Genomic DNA, 24,823 nt, shown 5'->3' with positions numbered 1-24,823 from the left:
TTAAGAACTTTGCTTCAGGATGAGAACAGAAATCGTGCTCTGGCGGCACGGCAGCAGCAGGAGGCCCCATTAGCTAAAGTGGTGCTTCAGGTTAAGAAGAGTTTCAGGTGAAGAACAGACCTCCGGAATGAATTAAGTATGTAACCAGAGGTACCACTGTACTCCATTGTAGGTACACGGTGAAATCAACCAACCTTATCTACTGAGTTAACACTGTTCCATTCATTTAAGCGAAATTTGCTTGTGGGAAGGGTCACAGTTTAGCGTTAGAGCAAAAGCATCTCAGGTTCAATTGCCTGCATCTCCAATGTCCCCTCTCTGAAACCCTGGAGAGTAACAGCCAGTCAGTGGATGGTCAGTAAACTAGAAGGACTGACTTGGTACAAGATAGCATTCTGTGTTCCTATGATTCATTCCTGCAAACTGCATTTTAATAAACAGATTGTGCTAAAGCAGTGCCTGGACGTGATTTGCCCTTGAGACTTGGGTTCATAGACTTGGGTTTACCTCTCTGAGTTTGTGAATTATAATTTGTGAATTATAGAGTTTGTTAATTATAGCTAGTTCCTGCCAAGAACAAGGAGTCTGTATGAATGGGTAATTCAACCCAGCGAAGTTTACATTCATACTTCATTAAAAAGTCAGCACAGCACAAAACAAAACTAAAAAGGTGAATTCTGTTTATTACAACAATATGTAACTGTGTAACATAAAGGTGGCAAATGAAAATGAAATACTAGATCCAGGAGACAGCATGCGAGACACAAACATTAATAGCTTGTTCAGATCATGCTTCTAATCCAATCCTAAACACACCTTGGTGGAGGTACCGTATTTTTCGCTCTATAAGACGCACCAGACCACAAGACCACCTAGTTTTTGGAGGAGGAAAACAAGAAAAAAAATATTCTGAATCTCAGAAGCCAGAACAGCAAGAGGGATCGCTGCACAGAGAAAGCAGCAATCCCTCTTGCTGTTCTGGCTTCTGGGATAGCTGCGCAGCCTGCATTCGCTCCATAGGACACACGCACATTTCCCCTTACTTTTTAGGAGGGAAAAAGTGAGTCTTATAGAGCAAAAAATATGGTACTGAAATTATGAATTGCTGAAACTGAGATTGACCTTGTGCTGATCAGTCTATCTGCTACTTCTGCTAGCAAAAGTATCACATATGGGAATTAGTGGATAATGGATAATCAACTGCATATTTATTTATTTATTTATTTATTTGTGGAAGATTTATATTGCAACTACTATCTCTATTGCGGATTACAAAAAAAATGCAAATTTAATAGATTTATACAATCTGAAGGGAAACCAGAGTATGAATTTATTAGATTAAATGTAACATACAAATGCAATAGCAATTCAGAAAAGCAGCAGCATCACAACAGAAAACCATCCATTATTAAAACATGGCAGTGGCTTCAGCGAGCAGAAGTTTTCGCCTGGCACCTAAAAGATATTATAGGATCTGGGTGAACATATTTCAGGAGGGCATTGCACAGTCAGGACATCACAATAGCAAAGAGCCTGTCTGAACCACACCAAAGCCCTACTTAGTCTATGATCCTGCTTCCCACAGTGGCCAACCAGAGGCCTATGGGCACCTCAGGCAGAAGACATGAGCACCACACTCTGTCAATTCAGAGGCAAGCTGCTTCTAATGCTGGTGGTAGCATACATGCATCATTACGAGTGTATAGCAGAGTTACTTGACCTCTCAAATATGGAGGAACCTGGAACACAGTCTCCAAAGATTTTCACATATGGGTATTTAATTTTTGTTAACTTGTTGTGTGCATATTTGTGCTGCAATTGTGACTTTCCAATTGTGCACTAAGGTCGCTGCTGCATTCTGAATGGAAGCATGGAAGTGTGAGAGAACGCAAGAACTTGGTTAATTAGTAATAATCTTTGAAGCATTTTCTGATAATCCTCAAAGAGTCCTGAGAAGTGCCTCTCTTTCTTCCAAGCAAGTCTCACTTGGCTCGTTTTTTGCTATTAGGAGGGATAAATTATATAATCACACTTTCCTCTTCAGAGACAACGGCCTAATGGCCCTTTATTTCAGTCTGCAGCGCAGATATGAACCATGAAGTCATGCCAACGTTCGGTTTTATTATGTAAGTCTGTCGGGCCCTTTACCAACAAGGACTATTAACTGCATGTCCTTTTCCACATTTCTTACATGGAAAAGGATACTGCTAGATTCTTCCGAAGCCCATAAGACTATTCTAAAATTGCTGACATATCAACTGAGTCATGAAAATACACAAGCCCATGACTTACTTAACTTGAAGTAGTCACTAACTTGGCGACAATTTATACTACTCTCACAGAGTAAATTTCCTCCTGTGAAGAGTTTGCAGAGCCTGTTGCTCACTTATCTTTATTATTTGCGGCAATGAGGTACAAAGGTAAAGGCAAGGTGCTACTCATACACCCATATTCTTTTGTCCTACCATAGTTTTATTTGAATCTTTTCATCTAAACTTTACAGCACTGGAACACTTTACGGTTTATTCATTTGGAATGAGGTAGTGGCTCTGCTAAGGGACAAACTACATGATATCTGCAAAGGCATACTAGGAGGCCTGGCAGCCTTTAACTGGAAAAAAAGCAGATTCTGGAAGTTGTTGGAGTTTATACAAATGTGTGTGTATCCTGCTGCATTTCATATGTTGCCCTTTTAAAGCTGTTTTTTAAAAACAAAAACAAAAACTGCTTTCTTATGCAGTCCTATATACAGTTTGCCCCTAAGTTCACAATCAAATTTAATTGGGATGTGTTTGTTTGTTTATTTGTTAATCCTTTTGGTTATAAAATCTAATTTAAGTTAATCAGAAATTGAGATGTGCATACGAAACTGCACATAAAAGTAAAAAAGATAGTAACACACACACAATGAAAATAGAAAGATGTCTGTGCTAATGGAAAATGTAGCTGGGAAGGGATGAAGCAGATTTTTGCAACTTCCCGACCCCCAGATGTTTTGGACTACAACTCCCATCAACCCCTGCCAGGATTCAGTAACTTTGTCTACTAGCAGTGGAAGTTCCTGGAGATTTATTCTACTGGCAAACTCTCTACCCACTTTCAAGGAGGCAAACTGCCGTCGCCAGGGGGGTGTCAGTGAATAACGCTGGAAGTTTTGTTTCTTTCTTACTTTGTATTGTTGGCATCTCTCACATGCTCCAGCTAAGAAGTAGGGCATCCTCAGGAGGGGCTAGCAATGACACTTGGGGGGACGGGAAGAGGGCAAGCTGTCACCGATTCCCCCCTTCTAACAAGACTCTTAAAAAAAATTAGTCTAATAATTTAAAAAAAGAGTCTCGCTCTTTCAATGAATTTTTGAAAACCTGATTTTTAAAAACGAACGCGAGGCGAAACCGGTGCATCAGGTGGGCCGCTTCTTCCCAGAGGCTTCAGCCACCGACTCCCACTTCTGTACTTCTAAACGTGCAGGCTCCCCTTTTGATCTGCAAGCAGACCGTCGGAAGGCGACGGGGGGGGGGCGGTGAGCGGGCGGGCGGAATCACTGGTTCCTGATCGCGAGTTCCGACAAACGGGGTCGTTGAAGGGCACAAGCGAAGGAAGCGATGCCCCAAAGCGTCCCTGTCTCACCCCGCCCTCCAAGGCAACTTCAGGGCGCCGACTCTCCGCGGGGTCCCTCCGGGGCAGCCCGGCGACCCTACGCCCCCTCGCCCCCGTCTCGGGACTCGACGCGTCTCCTCACATACCAGGCCGCCTCCGCGCGTCCCCCCCCCCCTTCCTTCCTTTCCCGTCCGCCTGGTTCCCTGCAGCGCGCGCGCGAACGCGTCCCAAGGTCAGCCCCGCGAGGGCTCTTTTTTTCCCGCCTCCGAAGAATGGAGCTCCAGCGCGTGTGGGACGCGGAGTTGCGTGGCAGGGAGTCGCCGCGGCGGCGGCGGCGGCCCAGAGCCAGGCGGAAGGCCGCGGTCCGAAGGACGCGCGCGAGACCCCGCCACACACACACACACACACACACACACACACACCCCGCCACCCTCAAGCCACACACCGCGAGCGCCCACACGCTCCTCCACGGCGGGCCTGAGGCGACCCTCGTCTGCACAGCGCCGGCAGCTCTCGCCTGTGCCAGGCTCCGGCTTGGTGTGACGCGGCGCGGTGGCGGCGCCTGCCGCTACAGTGACGGAACAGGAGCCCCGGCGACCAGAGCAGGCAGAGGCGGCGGCGGCGGCTCCTCCCGGGACCGTGTGAGGAGGCAACCGCGCGCGGCGCTTGCCTGGCAGCCGGCCACCTTCTCTCTCCACCTCCCGGCGGCTCTCGGAGCGCGCGCTCCGCTGGGAACCTCCTCCTCCTCCTGCTGCCGCTCGTGCTCCTCCCTCGCTCACCTCAGCGATGTCCGCGAGGGGCATGGAGTTGGCCGGAGCCTATAAAAGCCCCTGACAAGAACCCCAGCGCCACCGCCAGCACCGGCAAGCGAGAGCAAGGCGGCACACAGCGCGCGAGCGGCAGCAGCAGAAGCACGAGCCACAGCAGACGACGACGCGGAGGAGGAACCCGGGCGCCGCTGAGCCATCACCATCACCATGTCTTGGGGTTACGGCAAGGACAACGGTGAGTCCCTCGCCACCAAGGAGGGTCGCCTTCGCCCACCTGACGCGGCGACCCCGCGGCTGCTCCTGCTTGTTCCCCTGCCATTCGTGGCAAGTCCGGCGCGGCACCTGCTGCTGCCGTGGACGGACACCCCGAAGGGGAGCGCACTCCGCAGCCGCTCGGCGCTACCTGAGGCGGCTCTGCGGGGCTGCGGTTCCAGCCCGGGAAGGGGCTTTCAGGACAGAGCCTGTGTTTTGTTTTTTTCAGGTTTCCCAGGCGAAAAGGAGAGACTCCTTAGTCCGGCTCAGAAAGGGGCGCAACTCAGTGGCTGCGATCCATTAATGGATCCGCAGTTAGAGGTGCGATCTTTGCTCCCATCAAAGGACGGCTCGTCCGAGCAGAGTTGCCAGCAGCAGGACATCTCTGGCTGAGGAAATGGGGAAGGCGAGGACCTCTAGGGGTCCCACCACAGGTGTTTGAGATGGAAGTGATGGGGAGCTCTCGGCAGACTCTTCTGACCTGCACTTCCACGGCCACCTGGCTTTTCCTAGGACTGTCAAACCTAGGTGTAGTGCGCCTAAGGTCCACTCTCCCATCTTCCGCGCGGGGAGCCTGCCTGAAACTTCCTGCGCACATAGGCTTTTTGAAACATGCAAGAGGAACAGGAATCCTTTCAATCCCCATCTGATTATTGGGGGCAATTTCACAAGTGTGACATAGGAATTTGTCTCCTCGTGAATTAGGAGAGGTGGTAATCTGCATCTTAAGTGTGAGTGGTTCGCATAGGTCCCCCATCTCCCACCTTCCATTCTTCCCCACAATTGGGAAATTGGATTGTCTGAGATGGGACCCTGCCGCAACTGTGTGGTGGGGATTTTGCCAGTCCAGTTCATTGCTTTGCAAAGCTGCAGAGGTGCTGCTTGTCATGCCCACGGAGCAGTGTGATTGCCAGGTGCTATGTCCACAAACTCATTTTCTTCAACCTGGAAATACAAAGAGGTTGCTGCATTCCTTTCAGATCCCTCTCTGCCAGTTATTCCCTCCCTCCCACACACCAATTCCTAGATCCAGGCAAGCTTAGATCCAGGCTTACAAAACCTCCCTCATCCCACCAATTGCTCTGCAGCATGATCTGTCTCTGCCTGGTAGCTAAGGCTTCCAATTCCAGCTGGCCAAGAGATCATTTCATTCCTGCATTCAATATTGATGAGGCAAATGTTAAAGCCTCCCAGCTGCACTTAAGGCATTAAAGCCTCCATTGAGTTTTGCTCCTTTAAAAAAAATAAAAATCAGCCATGGCTTTGTAGTCTGCCGGTGTTTTACTCTTGTGCTTTCTTCTCTCTCTCTCTCTCTTTCTAGGACCTGCTCACTGGCATGAGAACTTCCCCATTGCCAATGGAGAGCGACAGTCCCCAATCAACATCCAACCGAAGTCTGCCAAGTATGATGCCTCCTTGAAGTCCCTGAATATCAGTTATGACCCATCTGCAGCCAAAAACATAGTGAACAATGGGCATTCCTTCAACGTGGAGTTTGATGACTCTGGTGACAAATGCGGTTAGTACTTGGTCACTTTGGGGGGCTTTTTAGACTTGAGGCTTTGCTGGAGAGGCAAGAAAGCAAAGGAATGGAAGGGACTCATGTTATCAAAGTTAGTTGATGTTAACTTTGCATAAGGGGGTGTTTTGCTACCTTTGTGATGCAATTTAGTTTCCCAAATGAGTCTTAACAGTGCAATCCTATACATGTGTACTCAAAAGAAAGTGTAGCTGTGTTCAGCGAGGCTTTACTCCCTAGCAAGCCTGTGTGGAATTGTAGCCTAAAACATCAGAACAAAACCTCGCATCATTCAGCAAGAGGAATATCTCTTGTCCCTTTTAGCAGCTATGGAGTATTTAGCATGCATCTGCTTCCTTTTTATCAGTCCCGTTTTTCTTCCTTGCAAGGCAAATAGGAATTAATTTGACAGACACGATTTCAGGGCAGGCGTGCATGTTCTGATAACAATTTAGATTGGTGTATGCTCACCTCTGTTTCAAACAACATTAATACATAAAGAACCTTTGCAATGCAGCAGCACCCGTCCTGTGGAGTGCTGATGTGCAAAATATTTTCTAGGTACAAATCTTTTGAATTGGAACAATGGGCAGTTCTTTAAGACAAGGGGTATCTGATATTCGGGGCTGGGTGGTGGTATGCCAGAGCTGTCCTAGGGGAGCTGACTGCGAATTACCTCCTAAAAGGATTTCCCTCTCATTTTAGCATTTTTTCAATAGAAACTGCAGTACATTCTTCCCACATCCCCACACAGTTCACTGGGGGCTAGTTAGTCATCCTTTTCAGCACCATCCTCTGTGCAGAGTCACGCCAAATTAAAAAACACACAGAAAAATCTCATTTTGTAAGTCCCTATTCTAAAGATAATTCCGTGATCATATGGACAATGCTGATGTTCCAAGCTTATGAGTAAGAGTGTGCATGCTTGGTTTTTAGTAATTTCTCCATCAGCTGCCTGTGCAGCAATTTTCACCTGCCCACAGTGACTGTGAATGAGCTTTTAAATGTAGGAAATGGTACTGCTGTAAAGACAGAAGCTGCTTGTTTCACTAAGCACTGGCTCCTTTAACTTGCTTGAACAAGTGTCCTATTTTTTCCCACGTTGGCAGTGTCATTGAGGGGACAAATTCAAAGAGCCCAGAGCAGCTTTGACTTGTGAGCTTTCCAAACAGTATTGCAAGCAACCATGTCACAGGCTGCAATCCAAGGCCTACTGCCTTTGATTTTTAATAGGACAACTCTGGGGGTAAAATGGCTGGTGGACTAGAGCCAGCGCATGTACTTAAATCTGCAATACTCCATTTTACTATCAGTATTTACTAGAGGGGGAAGAAAGAGCCGAAGTAAATGTCTAACGAAATGCAGAATATCTTTCCAATAGCTTTTTAGTTCTGTCACACACCACTTCCTTGGTATCCAGTTTCCCACAACAGACAGCAGTTGTAGTCAAAAGAAGTTAAAGGCACCCAGCACCTTACACTCAGTGAAGTCCACTGTAAAAGTAAATGAAAAACATTTTAAAATAGAGACCTACTAAGTATTTAATTTAATTTTTGCATGGCTCGTGCTTTCAATCTTTTTAGACTCATCCAGTTATCTGTCTGTGCACACTAGTTTTGCACACAGAAAGAGGAGTATTCTCCAAAATCCTATAAGCCAAATTCTGCAATTGTGCAAATTCCATATATTGCTCTGGTTGAAAATCTGGGGTTCTCTAGAATGATACATCTTTGGTTTCAATTATTTTGCACAGTGAGAGAGAGAGAGAGAGAGAGAGAGAGAGAGAGAGATTGAGAGAGAGAGAGAGAGAGAGAGAAATAAAAGGGTACAATGGGCATATGGAGCTGGGTGATCAAATAATGAGGGCAAGGAATTGAGATCTGTGCTCCATACAGTTGCAATATTCAAAACGGCATTGGTTTCTAAACTTTAACTGTTAAATTTTAATGGAAAGAGACACCTTTTCCCCACTTAACAATAGGGTGCATATTAAATTTGTTCCTTAAATAAAAGAGATACTAAGATTTTCAAAATTCTTACCAGATCTCTTTGCTAGTGGGCATAGTTGGCAACTCATTGTGACAGTGGTGATGCCACTGCCCACCTCCCCCCCCCCCCCCCGTAGTTCCACATTTCAGAATCCTTTGCTAGGAGTTTGTATTATTCATTGCTTAGGAGTTTGTATTATTCATTGGGGTTTAGAGTCCCTTTCAAGCTGGAGCAAGGCAGTGTGGGGGGGTGAGGACTCACAACACCTCCAAAATCCAAGCGTCATACATCTAGCACGATGAAAGGCTTTTCTGTAGCATATGTTTTTATAAAGTCCCTACGAAGCTGCAAATTGAAGGGATGTGTGGATGTTTTCAGATCCACTGGAAGAGTGGCTTAGCCAGAAAATACGGCACAGACATTGATCATTTTGATTCTGCAGCAGCCAGCAAGCCAGTCTCAGGCAGCTACAGCTTGCAGAGAGTGGGAGGGAGAAGTGGGAGGAGGACAGGGCTAGAGTTGAAATGCTCAAAGCAGCTCAGCTGTGGACTGCAAGTACGCGGGAGGCAGGTGGGGGGGTGCCACAGCTATGTAGATTTAGCAGCAGGTGCCTCAGGTTTTCCTCAGGTTTTCAAAAGGCACAGTGCATAACCAAATGAACCTGCATGCACACATAATTGTATTGATTATCTAAATTGAGTCTAAAGCTCAGAAGGGAATCCTTGCGTATTGCATGGTCTCAAACCCAATCCCTGCCATATCCAGTTCAAAGTCAGGTGGCAGGACTGGGAAAGACCTCTCTCTGCCTGTAACCTTGCAAGAGCCTCTGCCAGTCAGAGAAGATGAAACTGGGTTAAAGACCTGACTCAGTATAAAGCAGTTTAACAAGTTAATAATCTGTTGTGAAATTAATTAGCCATCCTGTTTATGTGACACACAAAAATACAACCATCCTGACTGGATTTCCCAAGCTACCTGTTTACAGATTTCCGGCACTGCAAATTTCACTGACTTCCCATTAAAAGCTTAGAGTTGTAGCCAACTATGTCCTACTCCAAATAGGGCCATTAATTTCAAGCAGTCTAAGTCATGGCTATTGATTTCAGGGGGTCTTCTCTGGGTAGCACTGACATTTGCTATAACCCTCAATAGAAAAAATAAAGTAAAATTGAAGTCCAGTCATGTCCATGTTCTTGTCAATGCTGTTATGCCTATGTACATTTTTATAGAATAGAGCAGTGTTTCCCAAACTTTGGTCTCCAGATGTATTTGGACTACAACTCCCATCATCTGTAGCTTGCAGGACCAGCATTCAGGGATGATGGGGATTGTAGTTCCAAAACAGCTGGAGACCGAATTTTGGGAAACACTGGTATGGAGGAAGTCTTAAGGCATAAGCTAATTTGTATCTACACACACTAACCTGTACACACACACACACACACACCATTTTACAAACTGCTAAAACGCATGCTGTTGAATTACAACTCACATCCTCCTTGACAATTGGCCATGCTGGCTTGGACAGATGAAAGTTGGAGCACATCAACATCTGGAGGGCCATAGGTTCCCCCCTACTGCTGCAGGGTGCACACACCCTGCATATTGAATGGCCTGCTGTATTTTTATTTTGGCCACCAAGCTTAAAATCTGCTGTTTAAAAATCCAGCCACTTCCTTATTGAAACATTTCATGTGCTGCACCTCTCTGGTGGAAGGGAAATTCTGTGGCTGTTTAATCCTATATGATATTTTGACATTTTATAAAATGTGTTCTCTGGTGGCACATCTTGTTCTATGTTTATCTATTACAGAATCCTCCAAACATGTATTCTGTCAGTTATAAAGAGACTATTCTGTACACGATAGCCACCATTGATCCTAACAGAAAATGGATGTGTAGGACTGCTTTAGGAACCAGACTCTCTGTTGGTGCAATAAGGGAATTCCAGAAAATTAGTTATCGCTGCAGTTCTTATTGCATACGCTCATCTGCTCAGTTCTGTTACATTTGATGGGCAGGATTAGGCAGTTGGCCATTTATGGCACACCCATAACATTTAATGATCACTAGTACAGCTTCGGAAATGTCATAAGTCCCCGGACAGCAGAAAATCAATTCAGCACATACATTTGTTGAAAGACTTTGACAAAAGGGTCCAATTTCCCCCTTGGGATTACATTTGGGATTTTGATTTGTATGCTGTTTTTGTGAAACATGTTTTCTGCAAACCTAAGCTCCCTTTGTAATCATTTGTGCAGTTTTCTCTGTCCCCACTCCCATGGCTGCAGTTCGTTTGCCTGTATCTGGTGGCTGCACCTTTGCCAAACTAGTAAATGCTCCGAAAGTGCATAAACAATCCCTTGCAAAATGTTCAGACTTCAGACTGTTCTTATGGGCCGGCTATAGGATTCACATCTAAAATGTGAGCTCTACAGCCCAATCACAGCCTGATTGCAATGAAGTATTGGGATTTTAGAATTATGCTGGGACCATATTAGCATAACTGGGTTGTTTAATTGTTGTTTTATGGACCTGCCCTTTATGGTAACCACTACATGCAGCAGAAAAGGTTTGCAGAATTAACCTCTTGACATTAGAATGAATAAGCTTTCCTCTTGGCTCAGCACATTTGGTACTGAAGCAGATTTTGCTGAAACAAATACTAGCTAATCACACAGTTCTATCAAAAGGCCCCTATGTGTACAGAAGCAGGAGACAGCTGGCTGGGAAAATACCCTTCATCTTTTATATTTAAATTTGTATTTGGCCCTTCATCCCAAAAATCACACAGTGGTTCACAACAGCTAGCAGTCTGGGTGCTTAGTTCTGCCCTCAGTTCAGAGACGCCTGAGGGTTGCTGCAGCAGCCTATTGCCCACTGCTGAATTCACAGAGTCTTGACTTCTCTGTTGGGAGGGATTTCAAGTGCAGGAAAGTGCTCCCCCCTCCCCCCCCGCCTCCGGCTGCTGATCATCTGTTCAGTGGCAGAAATGAGTGGCTTACTTGCTCATAGATCTCTGAATCCAATTCTGAATCCGTTCTTCCTGTGCAGTTGTGTCAACAAATGTTCATTTACACCACAGGCCTATGCACACTGACATGGGAATAAATCTAAGTGGGTTTTACTCTGAGTAAACATGCACAGGATTGGGCATCTGTTGGATCATGCCAGAGCCATTCCAACAAGTAGATCACCGCAAAAATTGTTTACCAGAACATTGCAGTTGGCATCAGTCTCTGAACTGGTGATGCTCAGTAATAAAGGTGTTTCATCAACAATTTAAAGACCACTGCTATTACAAAGAAAACAGCCAAGTGTGGTGACCACCTGAATAATGCAGTTATAGAAAAGGAAGAGGATGTTAGATAACAATAATGTAAAGAGAGCATTTATAACCAGTTTGGAACCTTTCAATAAATAAGCTGTGAAATCCATAGTAAATTAATTAATTTCTGACTGAGCATGCTTCTGGAAACAAAGATTCCATCACTAGTGAATTTGTTTTAATGTAGCGGCCTAAACCGAGCTAAAGTTGATGACAGTTAATAAAGAACTTATATATGGTTTTTAATAATAAACAAAATAGAAAATAATCTTTCCCTCCTGACATGCCATTTTGCTGAATGTTCTTTGTAGAAAGTCAGTGCTCTTAAAAGCAGGCGAAATACTGAAAGCTATGATTGCACAGTTTCATAGATATTAATTATCTTTCTTGGAGGATGAGTAATAAAACATGAAAAGCTGAAAACTCTTTGAAATTGACATGTCTATAATGCAATGCAGTACTGCGATCACAGAATCATAATTCATTTTAAGAGCAAATGGGTGAACTGGCAAACTTGCTTGTTGTTTATCCAAGGATTAGCACAAGATAAAATGTTACATGCCACCCCCAATCTCTGAGCGGTGTGAGATTCCAGAGGTTCCAGTTGTGCTTAACCAGGATTGGCTATCATTGTCTAGCCCACAGCTCAGTCAATCTCATACTTATATGGATTAATTTATTTAACATGTATGTATGTATTGAAGCAGGTTAATTCCTCCCTGTATAATGAATACTGTATTTCAGAAAAATTTTAAGGGTTTTTTGCTCATCCTGATACAGTTTTATTTCCCCAGTTTTAGTAATTATTCACCATGCTATATTATTTAATCATTATGCTTAATATTCATAAGCAAAGCAAATAAGGATTCAGAAAAAAGTATGCTATCACTGAAAGACACCTCTTCTAGCTCTGAAGTAGGCAGCTGGAAGCCTTGATATGGCAGAAGTTTTGTTTTGGAGTGATAACTCAAAAAATTATAAAACAACTCCCAAAATATCCAATGTATGCACACATTCACAATTTGCCAGCAGTTGAGCCTCACCCTGGCTGAACTTTTTGATACAGTCCATGGGTGTCAACCAGAGAGAGACCACCTTTCTATAAGGACACTTTTCCACCCTGTTTTTCAAATGTCTCTTCATGCCATAAATAGTGGCTTCTATTATAGACAACTGCCTCACTGGGGTTGGGATGGGTGGTTGAGAATCGAGGATCATCAAGAGAAATGGCCCTCTTAAAAAGCAAGAGTTCCCCCAGACTTTTTCCCTCAGTTTCTTAGTCTCAGTATTCCTTAGAATAAATAGACAGCTTTTGTGTATTTGTTTTCATTTTTAATGGTATTGAGCAAAATAATAACAATAATAATTCATGCTTTTATATTTTTTATTATTTAAATTTTCTAAGTGTTTTGATAATGCTCTGCTTTTCCATCTGGAAAAACATTTAAATACAAATAAATTTCATACTAAGGCAACATTGAATAATACAGCATTTCCAACACAGAATGTAATTTTAGGCATATTTACAGTGGTACCTCGGCTTAAGTACTTAATTCGTTCCAGAGGTCCATACTTAACTGAAACTGTTCTTAACCTGAAGCACCACTTTAGCTAATGGGGCCTCCTACTGCTGCTGCGCCACCGGAGCACGATTTCTGTTCTCATCCTGAAGCAAAGTTCTTAACCTGATGCACTATTTCTGGGTTAGCGGAGTCTGTAACCTGAAGTGTATGTAACCTGAAGCGTATGTAACCCGAGGTACCACTGTATTTGGAAGAAGTCCCACTCAAATCAATAGGATTTGCTTCAGAGTAAATATAATATGGAGGAGAAGATTAATCCCCCCTTTTTTCTGTCCTCCTTCCTTTCTCCTTTCCCCACGATGTCTAGGAACAACACATACAAGTAGAAATAAAGTACCGTATTTTTCGCCCTATAGGACGCACTGGCCCATAGGACGCACCTAGTTTTTTGGGGGGGGAAATCAAGGGAAAAAATTTTTTTCCCGCCCAGGTTTGCGCAGCCATCCCCAAGCTAGAAGAGGGAGACGGAGCGCTCCATCTCCCTCTTCTGCCTTCAGGGACAGCTTCTCTAGCCTCCGTGGGGCAGCGGCTTGCCCTGCTGTCCCCCGAGCTGGTGGGGCTGGTGATGGGGAGAAGCTTGCTTCTCCCCCCCCCCGCCCGCCAGCCTCCAGACCAGGTCCGGGAATAGCGGGGTGGCAGCGCTCCGCCTCCCTGCTATCCCCCGAGCTTGTGGGGCTGGCGGGGGGGGGGGAGAAGCAAGCTTGCTTCTCCCCATCGCCAGCCTCCAGATGAGGTCGGGGAATAGCGGGGTGGCGGCGCTCCGCCTCCCCGCTATCCCCCGAGCTTGTGGGGCTGGCGATGGGGAGAAGTAAGCTTGCTTCTCCCCCCCCCCCGGCAGCCTCCAGATCAGGTCGGGGAATAGCGGGGTGGTGGCGCTCCGCCTCCCCGCTATCCCCCGAGCTTGTGGGGCTGGCGGGGGGGAGAAGCAAGCTTGCTTCTCCCCCCAGCCAGCCCCCAGATCACGTCGGGGAATAGCGGGGTGGTGGCGCTCTGCCTCCCCGCTATCCCCCAAGCTGGTGGGGCTGGTGGGGGGGAGAAGCAAGCTTGCTTCTCCCCCCCCCAGCCTCCAGACCAGGTCGGGGAATAGCGGGGTGGCGGCGCTGCGCCTCCCCGCTGTCCCCCGAGCTTGTGGGCTGCAGGCTGCTGCCCGCAAGCCTTGCGAGCCCGCGGGACCTCCCGCCAGGCTTGCAAGGCTGGCTTTCTGAAGCCTGGAGAGCGAGAGGGGTCGGTGCGCACCGACCCCTCTCGCTCTCCAGGCTTCAGCGAAAGCCTGCATTCGCCCCATAGGACGCACACGCATTTCCCCTTCATTTTTGGAGGGGAAAAAGTGCGTCCTATAGGGCGAAAAATACGGTAGATGTCCGTGAATGTATGTGCCTATTTGCCCAATAATAATACTCAAAGATTGCCTCTCCCCATATAATCCAATCCATACTCTGCTTTTATCCTATAAGGCCCATCCTTGTGTGCTTCCTCCACGCGAGGCCCAGATGGTGGCAACATGAGAACAGACCTTTTCTGCAGTGGCTCCCCATTTGTGGAATGCTCTCCCCAGGGAGGTTTGCCTGGTGCCTTCATGATACATCTGTAGGCGCTAGGTGAAAATGTTCCTCTTTAGCCAGCCCTTTGGCTGATGAATATCACATAGCCGTTCAAATATGTTTGTGGGAGGGGAGGTAATTGTTTTGTGAACCACCCTGAGATCTTCAGATGAAGGGAGTTATCTAAATAAAATAAATAAAATAATAATATATGTGTAAACTCTAAACAGCTTAATAGGATTATTTCACACACTCCAAAAATAGCACTTATGTGTCGGCAAACTACTTGTGGGTCATAGGTGGGACACATCTGCCAAGTCCTGTGACTACTACAGTTTGTGCAGTTTGACAAAGTCGCACAGTTTGTTGTGTTTGATGAAGCAAATGTACCTTTTTTTGCTACTTTTTTTTTAAAAAAGAGTTGGGAAGTCATAAACTTATTTATATATTCAACATAGAAGGTTCCTTTGGCTTCATCAACATACATGCAGGTTTGGGGTGAGTGTGTTTGTATGTGAAGTTAACCAGAAGTGATACCCGTGCAGAACACCAATGCATATGAAGTAACCCTAAGTCCCTTGTGTCATATGAGGACTTGGGATACTCAGCAATGGGTCTTTAAATAGGAGTAGACTTTCTTCAGGGCTTCAAGCTCTCCTGACAAGTTCATTTAGGGCAAGTCCTAATCGCTGACAAACAATCAACACCAAGTATGTGCAAATAAGGGCCATTTCAGGAAAGTTGGGTGTGTTGCGCCTTTCTGAAAGTTATCTCCTTTTGCTAAACCTTCTGGTGCTATCAAAAAACCCAGCTGACTTCACCCTGGGACACCCTACAGCTATTTATCATGTTAAAAACACTGCTAAAAAGTTTTTTAGGGTGAAAGAAGGTACTCTCATGACTCTCTAAATGTGTTCTATATATGTGTTCTGAACCAGGACATTTGTGTAGCCATTCAGAATGTGCCACTCAGTTTGTACTCAATCCAGAATCAAGTCAAAAATATATCTAAATATAGAAAGCATGGTTATGAGAGATAATGTTTTAAAAATATGCAGCCTCCCAAAATACGGCATTCTGCTGCTAGATAGTGATTAGAACTTTGCCCCAATTGAACTCGTCAATAATGGCTTGTGGGTTAGTCGGGGACAACATGGCCTAATCCTTTAAAATCCTTATTAGTTTGTCTCATGTCAGCAGTAGTACAGTACATTCAGGCATGGGATTATTTGTCTGGTGGGGGTGGCGGTTCAACCCATACATAATGAGCTGTGCATGTATTTTGTACTATAGCCCTGTATTGGAATTTAAAAAGGTGTCTTACTGTAAGTCGGACAATTGGCTCATCTAGCTTAGTTTAATTTTACCAAACAGAAAAAGGCAAAGTATGGCTGATAATCTCTGCAGAGTTAAAACTGTGTGTGCTCATGCTGGGAAAGCTTTATTTTTTATTATTGAAAAAAGCACATTTAAGGCACTGCTCTCTATCTTTATCCAGGATATGTATGAGCTCAGTGCAAGCAGGGAGGGAGGCCTTCTGTTTCCACTAATTCTTCTTACCAGTGGCAGGTCCAGAGCATCACTGAGCAGGAAGACCCACCCCCCAAAAGCAGCAGAACTGACTTCCCATCCAGTGGCGTAGCGTGGGGGGCAGGGGGGGCAGCCGCACCGGGCGCAACATCTGGGGGTTAGGGTTAGGGGGCGCAAATCCATGGGTTAGGGGGCGCAAATCCACGGGTAAGGGGGTGCAAATTACTTGCCTTGCCCCGGGTGCTGACAATCCACGCTACGCCACTGTTCCCATCTAAAAGCAGAGGTGGGGAACCTGTAATCCTCCAGATTTTGTTGGATTCCAGTTTCTATATTCCCTAGCTGCTGGCCATGCTGGCTGGGGCTATTGGAGTCCAATAACATTGGGATGGCCAAAGGTTCCCCAGCACTGATCTAAAATGATGGGGAAGGGGAGAGACCCTAGAGATCTCTCAGTCCATAGTCTATAATGGCTTAACTGCACTACTTGCAGGAAGTTCAGTGCATTCACACATACATTATCTGCCTTCTATCCAATCTTCATGTTCATCTCAGGGGTGATCTGTAGAAGTCATATTGTGTTTTTATACATAAAAAATTATTACATTGCTGATGTTGTAGTTTTTATTTCTGTTATGTAAGCTACCTTGAAATGGCAGCTTAAGTATTTTTAAATCAATAAATTAATAAAATGTTGTAAATATAGCTATTTCTTTCTTTTTACTTGCAGTGCTGAAAGGTGGTCCAGTTGAGGGAACTTACAAGCTGCTTCAGTTCCACATTCATTGGGGTTCCTGTGAAGGCCAAGGCTCTGAACACACTGTGGACGGGGTGAAATATGATGCTGAGGTAAGGCCCTGTTCTTCCTCTTCTCAGGGCTTCCTTGAGTCATTCCATATCAAGTGAAATTTCAAACCCTCATAACTCATAAATGGGATGAGATTTTTTTAAAAAATGAAATTTTATATTTACACTTAATTTTGATCATTCAACAGGTGTACAAAATATTAATAAAATTGGATGACGTGAGATACAAAAGTTGGATAACTTGATATGAAATGACACCCCCCCCCCTTCCTGGGTATCTTTATGTCAGGTATTCGAAAAGATCCTGAAACTGTTGATAAAGCAGGTCTCAAGGATAGACATAGTGGCATCTTCTGATCAAAGAAAAGCTTCTAAAATTTGATGGCAGGTGGGATTATTTAAACATCAAATTTATTGAGTATGTGAACTCCCAACCATTTTGATATGAAGCATATGAAGGTCACCTGGGGCAAGGAGCAAGTTCTTTACATGGTGGCTCCAGTCCTTTCATGCAATGTTTTTAATCCGGGCCTTCCTCCAAGAAACTAAAGGCAGAAGACATATTCCCTGACTCCACCATTTTATCCTCACAAAAACCTGGTAAGGCAGACAGTGACAGGCCCAAGACCTCTCCTTTGAGCTTCATGGCCAAATGGGAATTTGAATCCACATCTCCCCGGTTTTATTCCAGCAATCTAAACCCTACACCACACTGGTTGTCAGTAGTGGTATTACGGCACTCCATCTGTAGAGAAGCTTACCATTGCTTGCCTTTCCTCACTGCTTGGACTCAAGCTACTGAATTACCTACTGATTTAAAGGAAATATATAACAGATCTCAATCAAGCAGGGCTCCTGCTAAAGGCCACAAAGGGATTTTTCAGAATATATGCTTTAGGATATGGCAGAATGTTTGCATTTAGGAAATTGTTTGAGTGGGTGTAAAATGCCAGCATGAGAGCACAGCTCTGATATCTATGTTTGCCTTTCTCAGTGAATGAAAAGCGCAAATCAATGGCTGAACAAGTTTTCAGTAGCTTTTTGTCTCGGCCATAAAAGGACGTGTTTAGGAATTGGTTCTTCAGTCTGAGCGAAGGCCTTTCTGATAGGTCACTTTATTTCTGCATTTTTCTTTGGCTCCAGCTTCATTTGGTTCATTGGAACACAAAGTATGGCAGTTCTGGTGAAGCGGTGAAACATCCTGATGGTCTGGCTGTTGTGGGAGTGTTTTTGAAGGTTAGTACCATTATGTCCTCTTTTGCTATCATTGTTGGCTTTGCAAGAGAACATTTTGTACAATGTGATTTACGCCTCCAGCAGAAGCTGAATTTTCTCTTCACACGCATTCAAGGTGGCTTTCTGATACTGTGTTCCCTTTATTTTAGTCCTTTGAGAACTGATCAAGTGAGTTTTTTTTAATAATAATAAAAATAATAAAATCACAGCATCTAAGAAGTGGAAGAGTCCAAAAAGCCACGTAAAACCAACCTCCTTCTATGACACAGAACCATTATCTGCTAACAAACATTACAAATCAGTCAACCCAACCCATCCATAGCAAGCCCCAAGATAAGTTATAGTGCAGAAAGTTGCTTGCAGAGCAAATACGTCCAGGTGACTCATGCAAGTGAGCCAAACCACATGCTGCGTAAATGTGAAGCAGCTTCAGTTTGTACTGATAAGCCTTAAAAAGCTAAAATGATTGGGTCCCAAATATTAAGCATACAGAGCAGTTTCCTACACAGGCTCAGCTTTAACGTTAGGCAGAGTGAAGTGCTGGAGTGCACTGCTCCGCTCATGTGACAAGCCACGGCCGCTTCACTGCGGTGTTTGTTTGAGTGGGCAGGAAGTGGGTGCCAAGTGGACCAGTGAGCAAGTGGCTGCCAGGTGTTGCAAGGCAGAGCTATTTGTGACAGCCAATCATCCCTCACCCTCTAAGCTAGTCTGCTGTCCTCTAGTATAGCAGAGGATGCAAGTGTTGAACTTTCACTCTAGTTGACCCAATTCTTGGTGCTATTTTGCCTTTGCTTCAGGGAACAAAATGTCTTGACCTGGCTCTGTTCTTACACATTTCGTAGCCAGGTATACACACATACCTGGTTATAAAATGCACACACGTACTTACACTGAATCAGTTCTATAGGGCGTACATGTGCTTTCCTTCTGGTGGTTCCCTCACTGCGAGACGTGAGGTTACAGGGAACCAGGCAGAGGGCCTACTTGGTGGTGGCGCCCACCTTGTGGAATGCCCTCCCATCAGATGTCAAGGAAATAAACAACTATCTGACTTTTAGAAGATATGTGAAGGCAGCCCTGTTTAGGGAAGTTTTTAATGTTTGATGTTTTATTCTGTTTCAATATTCTGTTGGGAGCCGCCCAGAGTGGCTGGAGAAACTCAGCCAGATGGTGTACACATTAGGTGTCTGTATATGAAACAGTGAACCAAGGCGCTCTAGCTTGGAGCAAAAATCCAGAGAAATAAATTAGATTTTCCTTCATGTGGATATATACTTAAGGCATTAGGTTGTAAAATACTCAGCTTTTAAAACAATGCTAACTGATTAGTTCCCTTACCAAATGAAGATAGTGAAAGACAGTTAAATTTTTACTCTGAAAGATGACAGGATAATCGGGATTAACTCTCTCATTAATATGTAACTTTTGAATGCAAGATGACCTTGTTTGGAGCACTGTGTTTGTTTAAAATTCAATCAGTAAATGTAAGAGAGCCTTCTCTGTGGTAGATCCTCGCTCTTGGAATTCCCTCCTCAGGGAGACAACCTTATTATCTTTTAGGTTCCCTTCAAAAATATATATTTCTGTTTCCCCAGGCTTTTAAGAAATGGGAATGTAAGCATTTTTAATTTAGAGCAATTTGATTTTACTGTTTTGTTGACGTTTTAACTTGTTATGTTAGTTTGTATACTTTATTTTATAATATTATTAAAATGCACTTTTTTGTTTCTTACTACTCTCTTAGTAACATAAATTTATGCTGGGAATATAAATTTATGCTGAGCTGCGAGATGTAAATGATATAAATACATATGCATTCATGCACATAACCTTTTCTTTACGCTTTTTTATATCACAGGTAGGAAGTGCCTGTGCTGGAATACAGAAAGTTGTTGATGCGCTGGACACCATTAAACACAAGGTAAAGCTTCTGCCTTTCTGGCAGCTAAGAATGACTGCACTGCAGTTTCCTGCATTCTTCTTTCAAAGAACAAAATTGCAAGGGAATTCCAAAGGGGTTGCTTTTAGCTTCTCATTCCATCTATTCTACCTGGGCAATTATTCTTCAATAATCTTTTGTCAGTAAGAGACCTGCCTTTAAACAGCAAAAAAATATGCTGCTTTCAAATGCACTTTGGTTTCTTCAGCGTTTTGAAAGATTCTGCTCATTTGGTGCAGTGGGGGGTGGGGCAGGGGGCTGAAAAGGAAAATGCATCCTCCTCCTCTTGCTCAGTTGCTTTGCATAGTCCCATATTATCAGCAATTGCTCTAAGGAGAGCAGGTTTACCCTCACTTAGATTGCGCCACTTTTTAGCGTGCAGCTTTTGAATGCAACACCACCTTGTTTGAAGCACTGCCAGACCTCCCTGCATCTCCTCCCTGCCCCCGCTCCATCATAGTTATACACTTGTGGAAAGAAATACATGGCTCTCCTTGGCATGCTATGGAATTATAGGCAAAGTGTGTGTACACATCATTTATTCACTACTGCATTGGACTGTTTTATCAAAGAGCTTTATCTGTTCTAGGGCAAACAGGCAGCCTTCACAAACTTTGATCCAACCGGTCTGCTTCCTGCCTCCCGTGATTTCTGGACCTACCCAGGATCACTGACCACTCCTCCTCTGCTTGAATGTGTGATCTGGATTGTTCTGAAGGAGCCCGTGACTGTCAGCAAGGAACAGGTGAATAAATTCCCCCACCCCCTTTTTTTTGCTGCAAAAAGCATATTAATCTCTCATATGGCATGGCCATTCTCGCATTTGCATAAACAATTTCCATTCACTTCTGTCTGTTCATAGACATAACACCCTCAATCAGTTAAATGAAATGAGGGATATTTCCAACCAGCACAACTCGCACTGATTTATAAGTACATTCGCCACATCACACATGAAAGAGCTTCACATATGGATGAGTGCTGCATAATGAAATCCACTCATTGTCCTGGAATTTGGAATTAGATCTGAAGAAGTGAATAAATCACACATAAGGGATCTGAAAGGTCTCCCTCCGATTTCTCTGCTACAACTGAATACATCACATACACATAGAGGTTTAGCAAAGAAGGTCTCTTTTGAAAAGCATATTTCTGGGTGTACTTGGGTGTATGCGGAAGTATTGTAATGCATGGTCTAAGACACAGAACTATGTTTTGCCTATTCATTCCACTTATAGCCCACCTTTCCTCCAAGGCATTCATGGTTTATCTTCCTTTTCCATTTAATCATCACAACAACCCTGTGAGGTAGGTTAAGCTGAGAGTGTAAAGATCACCCCAAATTCTGAGAGTTCCAATAGGGTGCTCTGAAAGCCTGTGTGGACTAGGATGTGGGAGACCAGAGTTGAATGACCAGTTGGCCATGAAGCTGACTGGGTAACCTTGGGTCAGTCACTGCCTCTCAGCTTAACCTACCTCACAGGGTTGTTGTAGGGATTAAAATATGGAGGGAGAGAACCACGTACTTGAGCTCCTTGGAGAAAAAGGTGGGATGTAAACATGACAGATACATGAATAAAAATTAATTGGAAGTGCATGAATACTGAAGACACCTGCTTCTTCCTTTTCTCTTCTCCAGATGGACAAGCTCCGCTGCCTTTGCTTCAGTTGCGAGGGCGAGTCCCACTGTGCCATGGTGGACAACTGGCGCCCTTGCCAGCCCTTGAAGACCAGGGAAGTTAGAGCCTCATTCCAATAAGCTGTGCCCATTAAACATTGCTGTGTCCTTGAGGGTTGAGTTATTTTCCGCTAAGCACAAATCAAACTACTGCCATATACATGCACTGGCAAGATCTCTCTTCTCCCCCAAACCCCAGTGCTTTCTGCCTATCATCTTCTGACGTTTCTAATAATGATGGCCATAAAGTGTGGTTGTGTTTGCGGCATGTTTGCAGTGTGTATGCCAGGCTAAAGAGGGCAGGGATGGGGAATCATGGTGTGATGCTTGATGAGAATTGCTGTGATTTTTTTTATTTTTTTGGTGCTGAGGCTGTAATAGGAGATCTTCATTTGGCAGCTTGCCAAAGGATAGGATGATAAGCAACAGGAAAAAAACAAGCCATTTTTTTAAATTAAAAAATATATAACCTCATGGAACATATGAGGTTAAACGTACTCAGTAACTTGAATCTTTCATGGAAGCACAGGAATGCAATCTAATATGAACATTTTACATCTGATTTAGGAGAATACGTTGTAGCAACATAGGCATTGTAATGCAAAATTAGGACTGAGTTCTTAGCTTTTTAAAAAAGTTTGAAGTGTAAATATTTTAATTGTTTTACATTTTTAGCCATAAATCTGAATCATGTCTTAATGTTAGTGTTATTTTATTTTTTTAATTACAAAAATGTCAACTGAGCTAAATTAAGTACTATTATGTGTAAAAATTGTTGATACCATAGCTATAATACAGAGTATTGTTCCAATGAAAAATAATAATGTCATAATTTAAAAAAAGAAATTAATATTGTATTTTAGATACCTTCGCTAATAAATAAAGAAATATATATATATACTTATGTTTCTGTTCTCAGTCATTTATTACAATGGGAGAAAAAGGGATGCAACATAAATACTCTTGAAATTTCAATCTAGGAATAAATTACAAGATTTTGGCTTTGAAAAACAACAAGAGTCTTGCAGCACTTTAAATCGAACTTAATACATTTAGGTAGCCGTGTTGGTCTGCCATAGTCAAAAAAAAAAAAAAAATTCCTTCCAGTAGCACCTTAAAGACCAACTAAGTCAGTTCTTGGTATGAGCTTTCGTGTGCATGCACACTGGTATCTGAAGAAGTGTGCATGCACACGAAAGCTCATACCAAGAACTGACTTAGTTGGTCTTTAAGGTGCTACTGGAAGGAATTTTTTTTGTTTTTTCTTAATACATTTGTTAGCTTCAGATAGCATTACAAAACTCTTTGCTGGTTTTGTTGCAACAGAAAGTCTATATCTATTAAATTTGGTACATTCTATTGAACTAAAATGAGTAGTATTTACAAGTACTTAATAGCATATAATTGCAGAGAGTAGCCTTGGTCAAGAGGGCCTTGTTCACAGAAACAAACTGTCAGTAAGTACTTTTGCTGCTGAACAGATATTGGTACCAGTCACCTCCCTCTGCCCTCCTCTAACATTCATCTCATCAAATCCTTCCCTGTACCCTCTTGAACCCATGCCCTTCCAGTTCCTGGTTACCATATCTCCCCATCATTATCCCTCCTCTGCCACATAACTGGTCTTTCTCCTCAGTTTCCCCCTGCATTCAGTGATTTCACTCTCACTTTTCACAAACCCATCCCTTGACCCATCTTCCTTTACAACTATCTCCCCAGCTCTCTTGACCCCCAGAGTTCTGAAGCATGCTGCCTACTCCATCAACTCTCCAGACCATCAGCAGCCCCCTCCAACTTTCAACACCCTACAATCTGTTTTGCATCACTTACATGCCAGTGAAACTGCCCTCACAAAAATAACTGATTGCCTCCTCACTGCAAAATCTGAAGGCCTTGTCCTTCTTGACCTTCCAGCTGCCTTTGATTCAACTAACTTTCTCCTATGTGCTTAGTTATTTATTAATTTTATAGCCTTATGTGCTGCACAAGAAATGAGCTTATTTAGGTGTTGACATCTGGACAGCGATACACAATAACTGATGGATTGAATTATACATCAGAAAAAGCCTGTGTACACAGAAAGGTCTTCAGCAAGCCTTTGAAACAAACACTGATGATTCTCATTTAACATTAATGGGCAAGGAGCTCCAAACCTGGGTGCAGACACTCTATTCCGCTTGCCGCATTTCACAAAGTGACACCTTTCCCCCTTGATCATGCCACAGCCAGCTGAAATCTAAAGCAGCTGCTTTCCTTTTGTCTGTGTTCACTATCTTTGAGCTCAGAGAGGTGCTTCCTCCATTTGCTAGCTGGCACAGAGTCTTTGCTTTGTTGGCTGTGGTGGCTGAGGCTACTGAGAGCTGTAGTCCAAAATATCAGGAAGGCACCACCAGGCCAGGGAAGGCTGGCATGCAGTACAAAGTTCGCTGCAATTATGTGAAAGCGTTACTTTCCTAAATACAGTGGACCCTCTAGTTATGTACTGCTCTTCAGGTTATGAACATGGCAAACTCAGAAGTGTATACTTCCGGGTTTCACAGAAGTGCTCAATCGCACTGTGTGTGCACGCAGAAGCAGCACCTCTGCCTATGGACTTTTCAGACGGACCCCTAGAATGAATTGAATTCATATCTGGAGGGTCCACTGTAAACAGTTAATAATACCGGGCATAATAAGTTTATGCCACCAGTCCAAAGATGGCATAAACTATTAGACCCCTTACTATTATTGGCTGCTTCTGCCAAACACATGGCCGACACTATGAGCTTCATCCATCCTGTTGAGAGGGGAAGCAGCTAAAGATAGTTCCCCATCCCTCATCCCCAGATGATTGGTACTCTCAAATCTGGTGAGCAGCAAACATCAAGGTGGGCCAGAAATATGCACCCGCAGGTGGACATGAGGTTCCCCCTACCTTTGATGCATATGAGACTACAATCAGAAGGGTGAGCAGTGATTCCTGCATGTAGATCACCTTTGCCCTTGTTGACTCTTCAATTCTGTTGATTTTGGCAGAATGAGAGATAAATTGTTGATATTTTCAGGAGCTAAGCA

At 44.0% G+C, this 24,823-nt stretch overlaps 1 protein-coding gene and 2 long non-coding RNA genes across 3 annotated transcripts in view; 2 read left to right on the top strand and 1 right to left on the bottom strand.

The window, feature by feature from the left end:
- The window catches only part of LOC310848717, a 262,466-nt gene that overhangs the window by 70,270 nt on the left and 167,373 nt on the right, over positions 1-24,823 (bottom strand). The window lies entirely within an intron of this gene.
- LOC310848667 (carbonic anhydrase 2-like) lies at positions 1,213-22,198 on the top strand. Its single transcript, XM_083748071.1, has 7 exons — positions 1,213-4,602; positions 5,941-6,138; positions 16,840-16,958; positions 18,060-18,152; positions 20,011-20,073; positions 20,681-20,836; positions 21,731-22,198. The coding sequence occupies exons 1-7, from the start codon at positions 4,575-4,577 to the stop codon at positions 21,848-21,850; spliced, it is 777 nt and encodes a 258-aa protein (XP_083604197.1). The 5' UTR covers positions 1,213-4,574; the 3' UTR covers positions 21,851-22,198.
- Positions 6,152-14,781, top strand: LOC310848760. The gene is made up of 3 exons (XR_014566592.1): positions 6,152-13,020; positions 13,164-13,376; positions 14,396-14,781. It is a non-coding gene; the product is annotated as an uncharacterized lncRNA (long non-coding RNA).

Source organism: Podarcis gaigeae (genome assembly GCF_964106915.1).
Source record: "Podarcis gaigeae genome assembly, chromosome: 7".
In the NCBI taxonomy this organism is placed as follows: Eukaryota; Metazoa; Chordata; class Lepidosauria; order Squamata; family Lacertidae; genus Podarcis; species Podarcis gaigeae.
This window is presented reverse-complemented; position numbering and strand designations above follow the sequence as displayed.